At 49.4% G+C, this 21988-nt stretch overlaps 1 protein-coding gene across 1 annotated transcript; it reads left to right on the plus strand.

Annotated features, from left to right (window-relative positions):
• Nucleotides 1–291: 291 nt before the first annotated feature.
• Nucleotides 292–21216, plus strand: LOC148454373 (uncharacterized). Its single transcript, XM_088460983.1, has 6 exons — nt 292–437; nt 14277–14426; nt 14982–15104; nt 15338–15448; nt 19888–20005; nt 20821–21216. The coding sequence occupies exons 1-6, from the start codon at nt 372–374 to the stop codon at nt 20853–20855; spliced, it is 603 nt and encodes a 200-aa protein (XP_088317109.1). The 5' UTR covers nt 292–371; the 3' UTR covers nt 20856–21216.
• Nucleotides 21217–21988: the final 772 nt, after the last annotated feature.

Raw genomic sequence — 21988 nt, forward strand, 5'->3', positions numbered from 1 at the left:
TCTAGGAACATTATCGGACCCTGTACAGGGGGCTGTGCCAGGTACTGTCCTCAGGTGAGGGGGGAAATGATAACCAAACAGGTAATATGCCCCCAGGTATTATCCCTATTTTCCTCTCTTTCCGTCTCCAGTGTCATATTCTGACAGTAATATTCGCTGTCATCAGAAACATGGCAGGTAATAAGCACCTGCTGCTTATACCTGCCACACACCTGAGTGCTGGCTCCTCCCCTTTGTCTGGCCCCTCCTACTCCTGGCAGGAGCTTGGCATTCCATTGGGGATAGGATAGATCATTGCTGTATTTAATCCACCAGCCCCTACACCAGAGCCCTCACATACTACAGACCCTCTCTACCAGCACATATATACCATGTCATCTGAGGAGAAGACCACCGAACCATGGACCCCCAGCCTCCAGCTGAAAACTCCCCCTTATGTAGGTATCAGAGGAGTCAGTCAGATATCTGAGGATTAGGGACCAGGAGCGACAGAAACTCAGCCCTTAATCACCAGTACTAATATGTAATATATAGGTGGTGTGTTATTACCTGTAATAATAGCTATATTGTATATAGGGGCGTGTTATTACCTGTGCTAATATATTATTCATAGGGGACATTATTACCTGTGCTAATAACTGTTATATCTAGGGGGCGTGTTATTACCTGCACTAATATATAATATATAGGTGTATTATTACCTGTAATAATAAATATATTGTATATAGGGGGTGTGTTATTACCTGTACTAATAACTACGTTATACATAGGGGACGTGTTATTATCTGTGCTAATATTATTCATAGGTGGCGTTATTACCTGTACTAAAAACTGTTATATCTAGGGGGTGCTATTACCTGCACTAATATATAGGTGTGTTATTACCTATAATAATAAATATATTGTATATAGGGTGCATTATTACTTGTACTAATAACTACATTATACATAGGGGACGTGTTATTATCTGCAATAATAAATATATTGTATATAGGGGGCGTGTTATTAACTGTACTAATTATATTATTCATAGGGGGGCGTTATTATCTGCACTACTGACTAGATTATACATAGTACAGGTAAAAACACGCTCCCTAATAACTATATTATACATAGGGAGAGTGTTATTACCAGCACTAATAACTATGTTATACATAGGGGGCATGTTATTACCAGCACTAATAACTATGTTATACATAGGGGGCATGTTATTACCCGCACTAATAACTATGTTATACATAGGGGCCGTGTAATTACCAGCACTAATAACTATGTTATACATAGGGGGCATGTTATTACCAGCACTAATAACTATATTATACATAGGGGGCGTGTTATTACCAGCACTAATAACTATATTATACATAGGGGGCGTGTTATTACCGGCACTAATAACTATATTATACATAGGGGGCATGTTATTACCAGCACTAATAACTATATTATACATAAGGGGCGTGGTATTACCAGCACTAATAACTATATTATACATAGGGGGAGTGTTATTACCAGCACTAATAACTATATTATACACAGGGGGCGTGGTATTACCTGCACTAATAACTATATTATACACAGGGGGCGTGGTATTACCTGCACTAATAACTATATTATACATAGGGGGCATGTTATTACCAGCACTAATAACTATATTATACACAGGGGGCGTGGTATTACCTGCACTAATAACTATATTATACACAGGGGGCGTGGTATTACCTGCACTATAACTATATTATACACAGGGGGCGTGGTATTACCAGCACTAATAACTATATTATACACAGGGGGCGTGGTATTACCAGCACTAATAACTGTATTATACATAAGGGGAGTGTTATTACCAGCACTAATAACTATATTATACATAGGGGGAGTGTTATTACCCGCACTAATAACTATATTATACACAGGGGGCGTGGTATTACCTGCACTAATAACTATATTATACACAGGGGGCGTGTTATTACCAGCACTAATAACTATATTATACACAGGGGGCGTGGTATTACCTGCACTAATAACTGTATTATACATAAGGGGAGTGTTATTACCAGCACTAATAACTATATTATACACAGGGGGCGTGGTATTACCTGCACTAATAACTATATTATACACAGGGGGCGTGGTATTACCTGCACTAATAACTATATTATACATAGGGGGCATGTTATTACCAGCACTAATAACTATATTATACACAGGGGGCGTGTTATTACCAGCACTAATAACTATATTATACACAGGGGGCGTGTTATTACCAGCACTAATAACTATATTATACACAGGGGGCGTGGTATTACCTGCACTAATAACTGTATTATACATAAGGGGAGTGTTATTACCAGCACTAATAACTATATTATACATAGGGGGAGTGTTATTACCCGCACTAATAACTATATTATACACAGGGGGCGTGGTATTACCTGCACTAATAACTATATTATACACAGGGGGCGTGTTATTACCCGCACTAATAACTATATTATACACAGGGGGCGTGGTATTACCAGCACTAATAACTATATTATACATAGGGGGCATGGTATTACCCGCACTAATAACTATATTATACACAGGGGGCGTGGTATTACCAGCACTAATAACTATATTATACGCAGGGGGCGTGGTATTACCAGCACTAATAACTATATTATACATAGGGGGAGTGTTATTACCAGCACTAATAACTATATTATACACAGGGGGCGTGGTATTACCTGCACTAATAACTATATTATACACAGGGGGCGTGGTATTACCAGCACTAATAACTATATTATACGCAGGGGGCGTGGTATTACCAGCACTAATAACTATATTATACGCAGGGGGCATGGTATTACCCGCACTAATAACTATATTATACACAGGGGGCGTGGTATTACCAGCACTAATAACTATATTATACGCAGGGGGCGTGGTATTACCAGCACTAATAACTATATTATTTATTTTTATTTATTTATTAACAGTTTCTTATATAGCGCAGCATATTCCGTTGCGCTTTATTATACACAGGGGGCGTGTTATTACCAGCACTAATAACTGTATTATACATAGGGGGCGTGTTATTACCAGCACTAATAACTATATTATACATAGGGGGAGTGTTATTACCCGCACTAATAACTATATTATACACAGGGGGCGTGGTATTACCAGCACTAATAACTATATTATACACAGGGGGCGTGGTATTACCAGCACTAATAACTATATTATACACAGGGGGAGTGGTATTACCCGCACTAATAACTATATTATACATAGGGGGAGTGTTATTACCCGCACTAATAACTATATTATACATAGGGGGAGTGTTATTACCCGCACTAATAACTATATTATACATAGGGGGAGTGTTATTACCAGCACTAATAACTATATTATACATAGGGGGAGTGTTATTACCCGCACTAATAACTATATTATACATAGGGGGAGTGTTATTACCCGCACTAATAACTATATTATACATAGGGGGCGTGTTATTACCAGCACTAATAACTATATTATACATAGGGGGCGTGTTATTACCAGCACTAATAACTATATTATACATAAGGGGCGTGGTATTACCAGCACTAATAACTATATTATACACAGGGGGCGTGGTATTACCTGCACTAATAACTATATTATACACAGGGGGCGTGGTATTACCCGCACTAATAACTATATTATACATAGGGGGAGTGTTATTACCCGCACTAATAACTATATTATACATAGGGGGCGTGGTATTACCAGCACTAATAACTATATTATACATAGGGGGAGTGGTATTACCAGCACTAATAACTATATTATACATAGGGGGAGTGGTATTACCAGCACTAATAACTATATTATACATAGGGGGAGTGTTATTACCCGCACTAATAACTATATTATACACAGGGGGCGTGGTATTACCAGCACTAATAACTATATTATACATAGGGGGAGTGTTATTACCCGCACTAATAACTATATTATACACAGGGGGCGTGGTATTACCAGCACTAATAACTATATTATACACAGGGGGCGTGGTATTACCCGCACTAATAACTATATTATACACAGGGGCGTGTTATTACCAGCACTAATAACTATATTATACATAGGGGGAGTGTTATTACCAGCACTAATAACTATATTATACACAGGGGGCGTGGTATTACCCGCACTAATAACTATATTATTTATTTATTAACAGTTTCTTATATAGCGCAGCATATTCCGTTGCGCTTTATTATACACAGGGGGCGTGTTATTACCAGCACTAATAACTGTATTATACATAAGGGGCGTGGTATTAGCAGCACTAATAACTATATTATACATAGAGGGCGTGTTATTACCAGCACTAATAACTGTATTATACATAAGGGGCGTGGTATTACCAGCACTAATAACTATATTATACATAGGGGGAGTGTTATTACCGGCACTAATAACTATATTATACATAGGGGGCATGTTATTACCAGCACTAATAACTATATTATACATAAGGGGAGTGTTATTACCAGCACTAATAACTATATTATACATAGAGGGCGTGTTATTACCAGCACTAATAACTGTATTATACACAGGGGGCGTGGTATTACCAGCACTAATAACTATATTATACATAGGGGGAGTGTTATTACCGGCACTAATAACTATATTATACATAGGGGGCATGTTATTACCAGCACTAATAACTATATTATACATAAGGGGAGTGTTATTACCAGCACTAATAACTATATTATACACAGGGGGCGTGGTATTACCTGCACTAATAACTATATTATACACAGGGGGCGTGGTATTACCTGCACTAATAACTATATTATACATAGGGGGCATGTTATTACCAGCACTAATAACTATATTATACACAGGGGGCGTGGTATTACCTGCACTAATAACTATATTATACACAGGGGGCGTGGTATTACCTGCACTAATAACTATATTATACACAGGGGGCGTGGTATTACCAGCACTAATAACTATATTATACACAGGGGGCGTGGTATTACCAGCACTAATAACTGTATTATACATAAGGGGAGTGTTATTACCAGCACTAATAACTATATTATACATAGGGGGAGTGTTATTACCCGCACTAATAACTATATTATACACAGGGGGCGTGGTATTACCTGCACTAATAACTATATTATACACAGGGGGCGTGTTATTACCAGCACTAATAACTATATTATACACAGGGGGCGTGGTATTACCTGCACTAATAACTGTATTATACATAAGGGGAGTGTTATTACCAGCACTAATAACTATATTATACATAGGGGGAGTGTTATTACCCGCACTAATAACTATATTATACACAGGGGGCGTGGTATTACCTGCACTAATAACTATATTATACACAGGGGGCGTGGTATTACCTGCACTAATAACTATATTATACATAGGGGGCATGTTATTACCAGCACTAATAACTATATTATACACAGGGGGCGTGTTATTACCAGCACTAATAACTATATTATACACAGGGGGCGTGTTATTACCAGCACTAATAACTATATTATACACAGGGGGCGTGGTATTACCTGCACTAATAACTGTATTATACATAAGGGGAGTGTTATTACCAGCACTAATAACTATATTATACATAGGGGGAGTGTTATTACCCGCACTAATAACTATATTATACACAGGGGGCGTGGTATTACCTGCACTAATAACTATATTATACACAGGGGGCGTGTTATTACCCGCACTAATAACTATATTATACACAGGGGGCGTGGTATTACCAGCACTAATAACTATATTATACATAGGGGGCATGGTATTACCCGCACTAATAACTATATTATACACAGGGGGCGTGGTATTACCCGCACTAATAACTATATTATACACAGGGGGCGTGGTATTACCTGCACTAATAACTATATTATACGCAGGGGGCATGGTATTACCTGCACTAATAACTATATTATACACAGGGGGCGTGGTATTACCAGCACTAATAACTATATTATACGCAGGGGGCGTGGTATTACCAGCACTAATAACTATATTATTTATTTTTATTTATTTATTAACAGTTTCTTATATAGCGCAGCATATTCCGTTGCGCTTTATTATACACAGGGGGCGTGTTATTACCAGCACTAATAACTGTATTATACATAAGGGGCGTGTTATTACCAGCACTAATAACTATATTATACACAGGGGGCGTGGTATTACCAGCACTAATAACTATATTATACATAGGGGGAGTGTTATTACCCGCACTAATAACTATATTATACACAGGGGGCGTGGTATTACCAGCACTAATAACTATATTATACACAGGGGGCGTGGTATTACCAGCACTAATAACTATATTATACATAGGGGGAGTGTTATTACCAGCACTAATAACTATATTATACATAAGGGGCGTGTTATTACCAGCACTAATAACTATATTATACACAGGGGGCGTGGTATTACCAGCACTAATAACTATATTATACATAGGGGGAGTGTTATTACCCGCACTAATAACTATATTATACACAGGGGGCGTGGTATTACCTGCACTAATAACTATGTTATACATAGGGGGCATGTTATTACCAGCACTAATAACTATATTATACACAGGGGGCGTGGTATTACCAGCACTAATAACTATATTATACACAGGGGGCGTGGTATTACCAGCACTAATAACTATATTATACATAGGGGGAGTGTTATTACCAGCACTAATAACTGTATTATACATAAGGGGCGTGGTATTACCAGCACTAATAACTATATTATACACAGGGGGCGTGGTATTACCAGCACTAATAACTATATTATACATAGGGGGAGTGTTATTACCCGCACTAATAACTATATTATACACAGGGGGCGTGTTATTACCCGCACTAATAACTATATTATACACAGGGGGCGTGGTATTACCAGCACTAATAACTATATTATACATAGGGGGAGTGTTATTACCCGCACTAATAACTATATTATACACAGGGGGCGTGGTATTACCAGCACTAATAACTATATTATACACAGGGGGCGTGGTATTACCTGCACTAATAACTATATTATACACAGGGGGCGTGGTATTACCCGCACTAATAACTATATTATACACAGGGGCGTGTTATTACCAGCACTAATAACTATATTATACATAGGGGGAGTGTTATTACCAGCACTAATAACTATATTATACACAGGGGGCGTGTTATTACCAGCACTAATAACTATATTATACACAGGGGGCGTGTTATTACCAGCACTAATAACTATATTATACACAGGGGGCATGGTATTACCCGCACTAATAACTATATTATACACAGGGGGCGTGGTATTACCAGCACTAATAACTATATTATACACAGGGGGCGTGGTATTACCCGCACTAATAACTATATTATTTATTTATTAACAGTTTCTTATATAGCGCAGCATATTCCGTTGCGCTTTATTATACACAGGGGGCGTGTTATTACCAGCACTAATAACTGTATTATACATAAGGGGCGTGGTATTAGCAGCACTAATAACTATATTATACATAGGGGGCGTGTTATTACCAGCACTAATAACTGTATTATACATAAGGGGCGTGGTATTACCAGCACTAATAACTATATTATACATAGGGGGCATGGTATTACCCGCACTAATAACTATATTATACACAGGGGGCGTGGTATTACCAGCACTAATAACTATATTATACATAGGGGGCGTGTTATTACCAGCACTAATAACTGTATTATACATAGGGGGCGTGTTATTACCAGCACTAATAACTGTATTATACATAAGGGGCGTGGTATTACCAGCACTAATAACTATATTATACACAGGGGGCGTGGTATTACCTGCACTAATAACTATATTATACATAGGGGGCGTGTTATTACCAGCACTAATAACTGTATTATACATAGGGGGCGTGTTATTACCAGCACTAATAACTGTATTATACATAAGGGGCGTGGTATTACCAGCACTAATAACTATATTATACATTGGGGGCGTTATTACCAGCACTAATAACTATATTATACATAAGGGGCGTGGTATTACCAGCACTAATAACTATATTATACATAGGGGGCGTGCACCTGCACTAACAACAATATTATGTATAGGGGAGTGTTAGATATTGTTATTAATATTACAACTTGCACAGTGCAGACAGGTGTATACTGAGGGCCATATTATTACTTTGTAACTGTATGTAAGTGAATGAAATGATGCAATGTAAGTACAGACAGAATAATGGCGGATGATGTTACGTAGCTCATTCCTGGGGATTTTCATCCTGGACACCACATAGATTATGTTAGTATATTATATAATAAGAGTTATGGTATAACATACCCTTGTTAACTCTTTTTCTTCGAGGTCCATGGGGTCCACAGCCATTACGTTGGGTATGAATCCCGGTCACCAAACAGTTAATACAAACGAGCTCTCTGCTCCCAGGATGCACCGGATTTCCTCCTCATATACCCCACCCCCTGCCTCAGGTAGCCAGTTCGTTACCAAGCTCAAGCAGGCAGAGACAAACAAAGGGTAAGAAAGAAAAGACCCATACTCACGAGTCCAGACTCTCCAGAGAAGAAACTACGGAAACCTCCCCCAGAACTACAGGTGCGTCTGGGTGGGTATCCTGTGGACCCCATGGACCTCGAAGAGTTATACCATAACTCTTATTTTCTTCTTCGGGGTCCATGGGGTCCACAGCCATTACGTTGGGGATATCCCAAAGCACTAACCCTACGGGCGGGGACGCTCCTGACTCTCGGAAGAGAGGAGAATCCTATGCCCGAAGGAGGCATCCTGAGAGGCAAAGGTGTCAAAGGCATAAAATTTGACAAAGGTATGGATGGAAGACCATGTGGCTGCTTTACATAATTGCTCAGCAGAAGCACCCCGGCGGGCCGCCCATGATGGACCTACCGCCCTAGTAGAATGTGCAGTCACTGAATCCGGCACACGCATACCAGCCTATGTATAAGCCAATGAAATTGCCATGCGAATCCACCTGGCCGGTGTCTGTTTATTGGCTGGCCAGCCACGCTTATGACAACCATAAAGCACAAAAAGTGAATCGGACTTCCTCCATTTGCTCGTGCGTTTAACATAAATTCTCAACGCACGGACCACATCCAGGGAAGCCTCACCTTGTGAGAGACTTGTGCCCTGAAATGCTGGAACTACTATTTCTTCATTAATATGAAATTTAGACACCACTTTCGGAAGGTAACCCTCCCTAGTAAGTAGTACTGCTCTATCTTGATGAAATACCAAGAACGGCTCCCGGAAGGAAAGCGCAGCTAAATCCGACACTCTACGTGCAGATGCTATAGCAAGGAGGAATACCGTCTTTGATGTTAGCCACTTGATGTCTATTGAATTTAAAGTCTCGAACGGAGGAGCCTGTAAAACCTTCAGAACTAGAGTCAGGTCCCAAGGAACAACCGGGGAAACGGAGGGAGGCTGAATCCTCAACACCCCCTGAAAAAAGGTCTTTATATCCGGTCTCAGAGCAATTTTATGGTGGAACCAGACTGAAAGAGCTGACACCTGTACCTTTAAAGAGGCCAGGCGTAGCCCTTTTTCCAGACCGCTTTGAAGAAAATCAAGCACTCTGGATATCAGGAACTTCTGTGGATCATACTCTTTCAGTTCACACCAGTGAAAGAAAGTATGCCAAACCCTATAGTATATACGGGCTGAGGATGGTTTCCGTGCCTTCAGCATCGTCCGTATAACAGACTCGGAAAACCCCTTTTTTCTTAAGACTGAGGCCTCAAGAGCCATGCCGTCAGCGATAGCCGATGAAGATCCGGGTACCAGCAGGGACCCTGTAGCAACAGATCCGGTCTCAATGGCAGAGGCCATGGAGTGTCTATGGAGAGAGACCATAGATCTGTGAACCAGTGCCATCTCGGCCATGCCGGAGCTATTAATATGACGGTGCTGCCCTCTTGTTTGATCTTTCTGACAACTCTGGGCAGAAGAGCAAATAGGGGAAACAGATATACCAGCTTGTAACGCCACTTTACTGTCAGTGCGTCTACAAACTCGGCTCTCGGATCTCTTGTCCAGGATCCGTACCTGGGAACCTTGTTGTTCCTTCTTGATGCCATCAGATCTATTTCTGGTAGACCCCTCCTGTCCACAAGGTTCTGAAAAACCTGTGAATGTAGGGCCCATTCTCCTGCATTTATTTCTTGCCGACTGAGAAAATCGGCCTCCCAATTCAGGATTCCTGGAATGAACACGGCAGATATCGAGGGCAGATGAGTCTCTGCCCATACCAGGATTCTTGATACCTCTGCCAAGGCGGCCCGACTCCTCGTGCCCCCTTGATGATTTAAGTAGGCGACCGCGGTGCGATTGTCCGACTGTATCTGCACCGACCTGCCCTTTAAGATTTCCTGAGCCTGCACTAAAGCTTTGAATATAGCTCCTAGTTCCAGGATGTTTATCGGTAGCCGGCTTTCCGTCACTGACCACTTTCCTGGGAAAGTGTGTGACCCTGTCATTGCCCCCCAACCTTGAAGACTGGCGTCGGTTTTGACCAATGTCCAATCCGACACCCAAAAGGGGCGACCCTGCCTGAGATGCTTTGTCTGCAACCACCAGGTCAGAGACAACCGTACCTCTGGAGAGAGCTGCAGCAACTGAGACCTGATCGTGCAATGATCCTTGTTCCAGTGAGACAGAACAAATTGCTGCAGTGGTCTGGAGTGGAATTGAGCGTATTGCACCATCCTGAAGGTGGCCACCATCGACCCCAGGACCTGCATGGCTACTAGAACAGATATCTGCCTGTTGAGAAGCAACCTGCGTATTCGTGATTGTAAGGCAAGGATCTTCTCCTCCGGCAGATATATTTTCTGCACCACGGAGTCCAATCTCGCTCCCAAATGGCACATCTGTTGTACCGGACAGGGTGACGACTTTTGCCAGTTTATGATCCAGCCGTGACTGTACAGACATGATACTGTCAGCCTCAAATGATCCTGTAACTGCTGTGGGGACTGCCCCAGCAACAGGAGGTCGTCCAAGTAAGGCAAAATCCTGACGCCTTGGTGTCTGAGGCATGCCATCATCACCGCCATCACCTTGGTGAATACCCGAGGGGCTGTGGGCAGGCCAAACGGCAGGGCCTGGAACTGAAAATGTTCCTCCCCTACCGCAAAATGAAGAAATTTTTGATGAGCCTGTGTGATTGGGATGTGAAGGTAGGCATCCTGTATATCTAAGGACACCATATAGTCCCCCCTGCTCCATTGCCAACACAATCGATCGCAATGTTTCCATCCTGAACCCGGGGCTCGAACAAATTTGTTGAGCTCTTTCAGATTCAGAATAGGCCGGTATGACATATTCGGTTTCTGAACCAGGAACAGATTGGAGTAAAACCCCTCTCGGAACTGCTTCTCTGGCACCGGAATCACTACTTCTGATGCTAGTAAGGCAAGAATAGCCTTCTGAAGGGCCAAAGCTCTTTCTGAACCCACCCGTGGGTTTACACAAAAGAACCTTTGAGGAGGAGTCCTCCAAAACGTCAGGGCGTACCCTCGGGAAACAACTCCTCGAACCCAGGCATCCTCCGTCGTGAGGTTCCAGGGCTCTGAGAACCGAAGCAGTTGGCCCCACACCCTGGGATCCCCCAGGTGGAGGCCCGTCCCATCAGGCCACTGGTTTATCCTGGACGTTTGTTCTGCCAGGGCTTCCTGGGTCCTGCCTTTCTTGGTGGAAATCTCTGACCTTTGGCCTTGCCCTGCGGCCGAAACCCCCGAAAGGACGCCCTCCTCAATTTGGACGAGGTTGCTGATGGCAAACCTGCCGTCTTTGAGGCTGCCATGGAGGATACAATTTTGTCCAGTTCTGGACCAAAGAGAACACCTCCTGTGAATGGAAGGAATTCTAGGGCCTTTTTGGACCCAGCATCTGCCCTCCAATCCTTCAACCAGAGGATCCTACGTGCCACCACGGACTCAGTTGAAACTTTAGAGGAAAGGATCCCTGCATCCAAGGCGGCATCACCCAAATAAGAGGCCCCTTCTCTAATAAAGGAGATCATATCCAGTTGCTCCTTAGAGGCATCTGGTAAAGACTCCGTTAGAGTCTTGGCCCACTCCTCAATAGCTCTTGCAACCCAGGCAGTGGCCATAGCTGGGCGAAAAAATAGATTTAAGACAAGTCTCCAGTCTCCTATCCGTGGTTTCCTTCAGTGAAACTGCTGGGATTAGCAGAGTGGTACGTTTAATCAGCTGTGCCACATGTGCATCAACTGATGGTGGATTCTCCCACTTGGCACAGTCCTCTGCTGGAAAAGGATATAGAAGCGCCATTCTTTTAGATGAATGGCTTATCTTATCCGGACGGACCCAGGCTTCCTCCATAAGTTCAGACTTTGGGAATTCTGCCTTAACCACTTTCTGGCGCTTGAACAGGGGGGCTTTCCTAAGCGGAAGATCCCCTTCCGCGATATTTAACACCGATTTTACAGCCCTTATCAGAAAAGGGACATCGGCTACTGGGAAATGATCATCACCCCCCTCGGAGCTAGACTCCTGCGAAGAGTCCTGTGCTTGTTCCTCCACCTCGGAGGCACTGGAGTACTCACCCATGTAAGATGGTACATGGCGCCTAGATTTAGGCTGCTTTGGCTTGACAGCCTGAGGCTGAAAAACCCCCGAGGATGATGCCATAAACCTTACCAGCACCAGGGTCCATCCAAGGCTGCCACATCATGGGCATAGGATGCATCTGCTGAGGCAAACCCCAAACGGGTGGTACCGGGGCAGCCAGCCGTTCCGCCACCTGAGCCATAACCTGAGAAAATGATGCCCAAGGAGGCTCAGGGCCTGTAATAGGCAAACTTAATAGGTGTGGTGGCTGTCTAAAGCAGTTCCCACAAAGCCCATTTTGTAGAAAGTCCTGTGGGGACAATCCTGCCTTGCAGGCTACACAGGATATCAGCAACGGGCTCCTGACACCTGACCCTCAGACTCCTTAGACATATCACTATGCCACTGGTTCTGAGCGTATATCTGCTACTTTCTTCTCTCAACCCACACACCCATAGCGAGGGAAGGGGAGAGACAGTGACAGTATACAGGAATTACAGTTCTTTTACAGAAGAAACAGTATCCACAGACAACAATCACGTCATGCATAAATACTCCGCCAGCCATATACATATAAGCTCTCACTACCACAATCAGCCTGAGCTTAGGTAGGATAGAGCCCTGTAAAGGCCTAGACCAGCAGTAGGCAAGGTATACAGGGAGACTGCCCAGCGTCCTGCAGGAGCAGCATTCAGAGAGCAACTGACATACACTCTGGCTGCCCTATATGGAGGCTGGGAGGAGCAATCCACAATCAACTGTGCCAGAGGACTGAACTAGCGTGTGGATTGGGGGAGGGGCCGCCGGGGAAGCGTACCTCCCCTAGGCTGCTCGGACCTGCCCGGTAAACTGACCTGGCCGCCGCCACAATCCCCGGCTGGTCAGGAACAACAAATCCCGGCGGTCTAGGCTAGGAGAACAAGCCGTATGCCTCCTGACTGCAGCGCGCCTCCGGCCAGTCAAACCGCCGGAGGCCGGACCGCCACGTGGTCCCGGCGCCAGCACCACCTGCTTACCTGCGATTCCCTTGATCCGGTTGCAGTCCAGGGCATGAGAGCCCCTGCTGAATCCACAGCCATGGACCTGCCAAGGCTAGCGGTGCGGCGCCGGAGGAGGTAGTTGCAGCGCACGGCCGGTGCGCCTCCAATCAGGCGCGAGGCTGCTTCCAGGACAGCTCAGACCACCCACTGAGATAGAGAGTAAAACTCTTTTTTTTTTGTTACTCGTCTGCAGGACTGCTCCAGCAGTCCCACTGTCTATGTGGTGAACACACCAAACAGGAAGAACTGGCTACCTGAGGCAGGAGGTGGGGTATATGAGGAGGAAACCCGATGCATCCTGGGAGCAGAGAGCTCGTTTGTATTAACTGTTTGGTGACCGGGCTTCATACCCAACGTAATGGCTGTGGACCCCATGGACCCCGAAGAATATATATATATATATATATATATATATATATATATATATAGACATACGTTGTATATATGGAACATTCACAATGAGTTGGATCTGGAAGTAACAGGCTGCAGCACATGATGTGTCTGTCTGGGGGCGCTGCGTCAGTGAGTCTGCCCTCAATAAAGATGGCGGTGCACCTGAGTCACTGGGCTTTGCTGTGTCTTGCAGCCATTCCCCCCGGGCCTGGACTTCCCTGCTCTGCCCCCCCCCTCTGGACGGAAGCTGCTTATTATGACGGTGGGAGCACTGACCGCCTTATCCATCAGTGTGCTGGGAGTTCTCCTGGCCACCTACCTGGGGAGGGCCCACTGTAGCCAGGTAAGTCATCCATCACCTGATGAAATACGGAACATATACATACAGCCAATGGTGGTACATTCGACTCTCTGCCTAGCGCCTGCACTGCCTCTGGGGGCGCTGTTCTATTGTATTCTTATTCATATATGAGTGATGTGTGCTGTTCTGACATCCTGCCACTGGGGGCACTGTTATATTGTATTCTCATATATGAGAGCTGTTCTGACATCCTGCCACTGGGGGGTGCTGTTATATTGTATTCTCATATGAGTGCTGTTCTGACATCCTGCCACTGGGGGTGATGTTCTATTGTATTCTCATGAGTGCTGTGTGCTGTTCTGCCATCCTGCCACTGGGGGGGCGCTGTTTTATTCTATTCTTACATAAATGAGTGCTGTTATGTTGTATTCTAATGAGTGCTGTGTGCTGATCTGCCATCCTGCCACTGGGGGCGCTGTTTTATTATCTTTGTGTATGTGAAGCCATCGGATTCATTCCCCAGGGTCGCTGCATAAGTGGCAGTTCCATGCAGGTGTATAATATTTGCAGCTCTGTCTCTCCTTGCTCTGCCTGTAGAGGGACCCCTCCGGCTATCTGCCCCCACAGCTGAATGTGCAGAATGAGGCCTCCCTGCTGCTGGCGTTCAGCGAGCTCACTGACCAGGGCTCCACCCCGGGCATCACCTGCGACCTGCGGAATGTGAGTACAGGGGCACCCGCATACCGGAGGAACCTTAGGAGAGCTCCCCCAATGTAGCAGCCATTAGGATCCGAGGTATGGGCAGAGGGTATGAGCTGGCCGGGGTTGGTGACATACACATAACATCACTGACATGTTTATTAGTCGATAAGATACAATCATTACATACCTGTGGCTGCTGGGAATGGGGGGGCACTTATCTCTGTACTGACCCCTGACCTTATTCCCACCAGCACCTGATGGTTTATCATGGACAGCCTGAAGGCTGTATCGCCCGGAGAATGGACTCTGCCGAGACCCTCCCATCCTGCCAGGAGCTCGAGACGTACTTCCAGGCTGTGCTGGTACATGGAGGAGGGGGCAGGGCTGGGAAACAGGAGAGGGGGTTGGTGGGGGGAGTGGAGAGGAGGGGGGTGCTGGTACATGGAGGGGAGAGGAGGGGGGGTGCTGGTACATGGAGGGGAGGGTGCTGGTACATGGAGGGGAGAGGAGGGGGGGTGCTGGTACATGGAGGGGAGAGGAGGGGGGGTGCTGGTACATGGAGAGGAGAGCGGGTGCTGGTACATGGAGGGGAGAGGAGGGGGTGCTGGTACATGGAGGGGAGAGGAGGGGGCTGCTGGTACATGGAGGGGGCTGCTGGTACATGGAGGGAAGAGGAGGGGGCTGCTGGTACATGGAGGGAAGAGGAGGGGGCTGCTGGTACATGGAGGGAAGAGGAGGGGGCTGCTGGTACATGGAGGGAAGAGGAGGGGGCTGCTGGTACATGGAGGCGAGAGGAGGGGGGGTGCTGGTACATGGAGGGGAGAGGAGGGGGGGTGCTGGTACATGGAGGGGAGAGGAGGGGGGGTGCTGGTACATGGAGGGGAGAGGAGGGGGGGTGCTGGTACATGGAGGGGAGAGGAGGGGGGGTGCTGGTACATGGAGGGGAGAGGAGGGGGGGTGCTGGTACATGGAGGGGAGAGGAGGGGGGGTGCTGGTACATGGAGGGGAGAGGAGGGGGGGGTGCTGGTACATGGAGGGGAGAGGAGGGGGGGGTGCTGGTACATGGAGGGGAGAGGAGGGGGGGTGCTGGTACATGGAGGGGAGAGGAAGGGGGGTGCTGGTACATGGAGGGGAGAGGAGCGGGGGTGCTGATACATGGAGGGGAGAGGAGGGAACTGGTACATGGAGGGGAGAGGAGGGGGGGTGCTGGTACATGGAGGGGAGAGGAGGGGGGGTGCTGGTACATGGAGGGGAGAGGAGGGGGGGTGCTGGTACATGGAGGGGAGAGGAGGGGGGGTGCTGGTACATGGAGGGGAGAGGAGGGGGGGTGCTGGTACATGGAGGGGAGAGGAGGGGGGGGTGCTGGTACATGGAGGGGAGAGGAGGGGGGGGTGCTGGTACATGGAGGGGAGAGGAGGGGGGGTGCTGGTACATGGAGGGGAGAGGAAGGGGGGTGCTGGTACATGGAGGGGAGAGGAGCGGGGGTGCTGATACATGGAGGGGAGAGGAGGGGGGGTGCGGTACATGGAGGGGAGAGGAGGGGGGGTGCTGGTACATGGAGTGGAGAGGAGGGGGGTGCGGTACATGGAGGGGAGAGGAGGGGGGGTGCTGGTACATGGAGGGGAGAGGAGGGGGGTGCTGGTACATGGAGGGGAGAGGAGGGGGGGTGCTGGTACATGGAGGGGAGGTGCTGGTACATGGAGGGGAGAGGAGGGGGGGTGCTGGTACATGGAGGGGGGGTGCTGGTACAAGGAGGGGAGAGGAGGGGGGTGCTGGTACACGGAGGGGAGAGGAGGGGGGGGGAGCTTGTACATGGAGGAGATTAGGGGGGGTGCTGGTACACGGAGGGGAGAGGAGGGGGGGGGTGCTGGTACATGGAGGGGATTAGGGGGGGTGCTGGTACACGGAGGGGAGAGGAGGGGGGGGTGCTGGTACATGGAGGGGAGAGGAGGGGGGTGCGGTACATGGAGGGGGGGTGCTGGTACATGGAGGGGAGAGGAGGGGGTGCTGGTACATGGAGGGGAGAGGAGGGGGGATGCTGGTACATGGAGGGGAGAGGAGGGGGGTGCTGGTACATGGAGGGGAGAGGAGGGGGCTGCTGTTACATAGAGGGGAGAGGAGGGGGGTGCTGGTACATGGAGGGGAGAGGAGGGGGGGTGCTGGTACATGGAGGGGAGAGGAGGGGGGTGCTGGTACATGGAGGGGAGTGCTGGTACATGGAGGGGAGAGGAGGGGGGGTGCTGGTACATGGAGGGAAGAGGAGGGGGGGTGCTGGTACATGGAGGGGAGAGGAGGGGGGGTGCTGGTACATGGAGGGGAGAGGAGGGGGGGTGCTGGTCCATGGAGGGGAGAGGAGGGGGGTGCTGGTACATGGAGGGGAGAGGAGGGGGATACTGGTACATGGAGGGGAGAGGAGGGGTGGTGCTGGTACATGGAGGGGGGTGCTGGTACATGGAGAGGAGGGGGGTGCTGGTATATGGAGGGGAGAGGGGGGTGCTGGTACATGGAGGGGAGAGGAGGGGGGGTGTTGGTACATGGAGGGGAGAGGAGGGGGCTGCTGGTACATGGAGGGGAGAGGAGGGGGCTGCTGGTACATGGAGGGGAGAGGAGGGGGGTGCTGGTACATGGAGGGGAGAGGAGGAGGGTGCTGGTACATGGAAGGGGGTGCTGGTACATGGAGGGGAGAGGAGGGGGGTGCAGTACATGGAGGGGAGAGGAGGGGGGTGCAGTACATGGAGGGGAGAGGAGGGGGGTGCAGTACATGGAGGGGGGTGCTGGTACATGGAGGGGAGAGGAGGGGGTGCTGGTACATGGAGGGAAGAGGAGGGGGGTGCTGGTACATGGAGGGGAGAGGAGGGGGGTGCTGGTATATGGAGGGGAGAGGAGGGGGGTGCTGGTATATGGAGGGGAGAGGAGGGGGCTGCAGTACATGGAGGGGAGAGGAGGAGGGGTGCTGGTACATGGAGAGGAGAGGAGGGGGGTGCGGTACATGGAGGGGGGGTGCTGGTACATGGAGGGGAGAGGAGGGGGGGTGCTGGTACATGGAGGGGAGAGGAGGAGGGGTGCTGGTACATGGAGGGGGTGCTGGTACATGGAGGGGAGAGGAGGGGGGGTGCTGGAACATGGAGGGGAGAGGAGGGGGGGTGCTGGTACATGGAGGGGAGAGGAGGGGGGGCTGGTACATGGAGGGGGGGTGCTGATACATGGAGCGGAGAGGAGGGGGGCTGCTGGTACATGGAGGGGAGAGAAGGGGGGGTGCTCGTACATGGAGGGGAGAGGAGGGGGGTGCTGGTCCATGGAGGGGGGGTGCTGGTACATGGAGGGGAGAGGAAGGGGGGTGCTGGTACATGGAGGGGAGAGGAGGGAGGGTGCTGGTCCATGGAGGAGAGAGGAGGGGGGTGCTGGTTCATGGAGGGGAGAGGAGGAGGGGTGCTGGTCCATGGAGGGGAGAGGAGGGGTGGTGCTGGTCCATGGAGGGGAGTGGAGGGGGGGTGCTGGTCCATGGAGGGGAGAGGAGGGGGGGTGTTGGTACATGGAGGGGAGAGGAGGGGGGTGCTGGTACATGGAGGGGAGAGGAGGGAGGGTGCTGGTACATGGAGGGGAGAGGAGGGGGGTGCTGGTACATGGAGGGGAGAGGAGGGGGGGTGCTGATACATGGAGGGGAGAGGAGGGGGGGTGCTGGTACATGGAGGGGAGAGGAGGGGGGCTGCTGGTACATGGAGGGGAGAGGAGGGGGTGCTGGTACATGGAGGGGAGGTGTTGGTACATGGAGGGGAGAGGAGGAGGGGTGCTGGTACATGGAGGGGAGAGGAGGGGGGGTGCTGGTACATGGAGGGGAGAGGAGGGGGGGTGCTGGTACATGGAGGGGAGAGGAGGGGGGGTGCTGGTACATGGAGGGGAGAGGAGGGGGGTGCTGGTACATGGAGGGGAGAGGAGGGGGGGTGCTGGTACATGGAGGGGAGAGGAGGGAGGGTGCGGTTCCATGGAGGGGGGTGCTGGTCCATGGAGGGGAGAGGAGGGGGGGTGCAGGTCCATGGAGGGGAGAGGAGGGGGGTGCTGGTCCATGGAGGGGAGAGGAGGGGGGTGCTGATACATGGAGGGGAGAGGAGGGGGGGTGCTGGTACATGGAGGGGAGAGGAGGGGGGCTGTTGGTACATGGAGGGGAAAGGAGGGGGTGCTGGTACATGGAGGGGAGGTGTTGGTACATGGAGGGGAGAGGAGGAGGGGTGCTGGTACATGGAGGGGAGAGGAGGAGGGGTGCTGGTACATGGAGGGGAGAGGAGGGGGGGTGCTGGTACATGGAGGGGAGAGGAGGAGGGTGCAGGTACATGGAGGGGAGAGGAGGGGGGTGCAGGTACATGGAGGGGAGAGGAGAGGGGGTGCTGGTACACGGAGGGGAGAGGAGAGGGGGTGCTGGTACATGGAGGGGAGAGGAGAGCGGGTGCTGGTACATGGAGGGGAGAGGAGGGGGTGCTGGTACATGGAGGGGAGAGGAGGGGGTGCTGGTACATGGAGGGGAGAGGAGGGGGTGCTGGTACATGGAGGGGAGAGGAGGGGGGGTGCTGGTACATGGAGGGGAGAGGAGGGGGGTGCAGGTACATGGGGGGGATGCTGGTACATGGAGGGGAGAGGAGGGGGGTGCAGGTACATGGGGGGCGATGCTGGTACATGGAGGGGAGAGGAGGGGGGTGCTGAGTACAAAGTCATAGTACAGGACTGACAACACAGCAGAGCACTCCCAGCACAGATCAGCCATTACACAGCTCATAACAGTGTCATCACCTCTCTCTCTCTCCCACAGAGAAATGTCACCCTGGGCCTGTCGCTGGATGTGCAGGTGGTGGGTGTGGGGTCACTAGGGAGTCTGGTCACCCTGCTCTGCAACAATAAACCCACCTACCTTCTCACCACCCCCCCACGTGAGTAAGAGTACCTATCTCCTGGAACACCGCAACTAGAACCGGGCCTGGTGCCTGCAATGGCACTGTAGATCTCCCTTACTAACCCTCCACAGCCCCCGGGATGCGCTAACACGGGACACAGCCCCCGGGATGCGCTAACACGGGACACAGCCCCCGGGATGCGCTAACACGGGACACAGCCCCCGGGATGCGCTAACACGGGACACAGCCCCCGGGATGCGCTAACACGGGACACAGCCCCCGGGATGCGCTAACACGGGACACAGCCCCCGGGATGCGCTAACACGGGACACAGCCCCCGGGATGCGCTAACACGGGACACAGCCCCCGGGATGCGCTAACACGGGACACAGCCCCCGGGATGCGATAACACGGGACACAGCCCCCGGGATGCGATAACACGGGACACAGCCCCCGGGATGCGATAACACGGGACACAGCCCCCGGGATGCGATAACACGGGACACAGCCCCGGGGATGCGATAACACGGGACACAGCCCCCGGGATGCGATAACCAGCCCCGGGGATGCGATAACACGGGACACAGCCCCCGGGATGCGATAACACGGGACACTGCCCCCGGGATGCGATAATACAGGACACAGAGCATGGATTGTAGAGTCCGGGCAATGATGGGACTAGTAATGATCCAGGCAGAAGAGGAGAATAGCAATACAATATATACATAATAATGGCCACATGGAATGTTTAAGACCCCATAAATTATTACATGTTCCTCTATTACCATCTATATAGGCTCATTGCAATCAGACATGTATAACACCAACATTAACAGCCGCTGTTTCCACAGCTGCCAGCAGTGGGCACACCAGTCTTGCTGCCTGACACCCTGGCGAGGACACTAGCACCATGAGGACCCGCTGGGACGGCAGCATGACTCCGCTCATCGTCCTGTGATATATACGCCTAGGAACACCTGACTGATGACATCACAGCCCTGTAGTGCCACTAGTGATCAGCCGGAACACACAAGGAGACCCTCACGGCGCTCTCACTGAAACCCTCCCTTTGTTATCTATAGGAGGTTCTGCCCAGGACCATAAGGGTACAGTAATGAGTGAAATCCAGCCAGTCACAGAGTCACCACGCTAGCCCCTCACCCAACAATAGCCGTAGGTCTGATCTATTTGTACCGCTTTCTGATATTATCAATAAATGAATGCAAGCTCTTGTGTCTACACTCATTCTCAGCAAAGATGGCATCATTTATATCCTTTATACTATATCAAGTGTTATTAACCCTCTGTGCATCCATAACCTCGTCAGCTGGTAGCTCCTCCCCAATCTCAGCAGTAAAGATGGCTATGGCCGGGATGACCAGCAGTATCCCCGGGCGTAGGGGGCGATTGGGAGATCAGGTGGGTTACCTGGGCTTCTCCTGTGTGATGGATCACGGTGCCGTTGTCAGTTTTCAGCACGGGCAGAGCTTGATCAGCTCCTGAATTTCGGGTAACGCGTTTCGCCGCACAGGAAAGCGCACATTGACAGATTGGAAGTGAATTACCAGACACAGAACGTATCCCATTATATCCCAGCGATGTTTATTAATGATAATAATATGGGGGTTAATCACTAGATAAAGGTCAGGACTGAGGAAAGGTACAGTTATTGAACAACCAGTATTGGCAAAGGGCTCGGAGGGACACACTTATGTAATGTGGTTATATGCTGGGCATACCACAATATCACCGAGCCCGCAGGCCAGGCATTGGCTCTCCCCATAACGGGGCCAGGAGCCGTAGCTAAGTCACAGGGACAGACTCACTGCCTGCCGCAACAGCTCCATCCAGAAATCTGACCCCGGGATGGACCTCCACAAGGAGGACGCAATGTGCAACAAATGACAGGTCGCCCCCCTCCTGTCATACTGAAAACATGTTATACAGTTGAGTACAAGCTCTTCTTCTGATATTAACCATTTCACTCGACTAACAAACAAAAAGCCAGCTGTGCATTGG

The sequence above is a fragment of the Taudactylus pleione genome, unplaced genomic scaffold (assembly GCF_031769625.1).
Source record: "Taudactylus pleione unplaced genomic scaffold, aTauple2 ptg000997l, whole genome shotgun sequence".
Taxonomy (NCBI): Eukaryota; Metazoa; Chordata; class Amphibia; order Anura; family Myobatrachidae; genus Taudactylus; species Taudactylus pleione.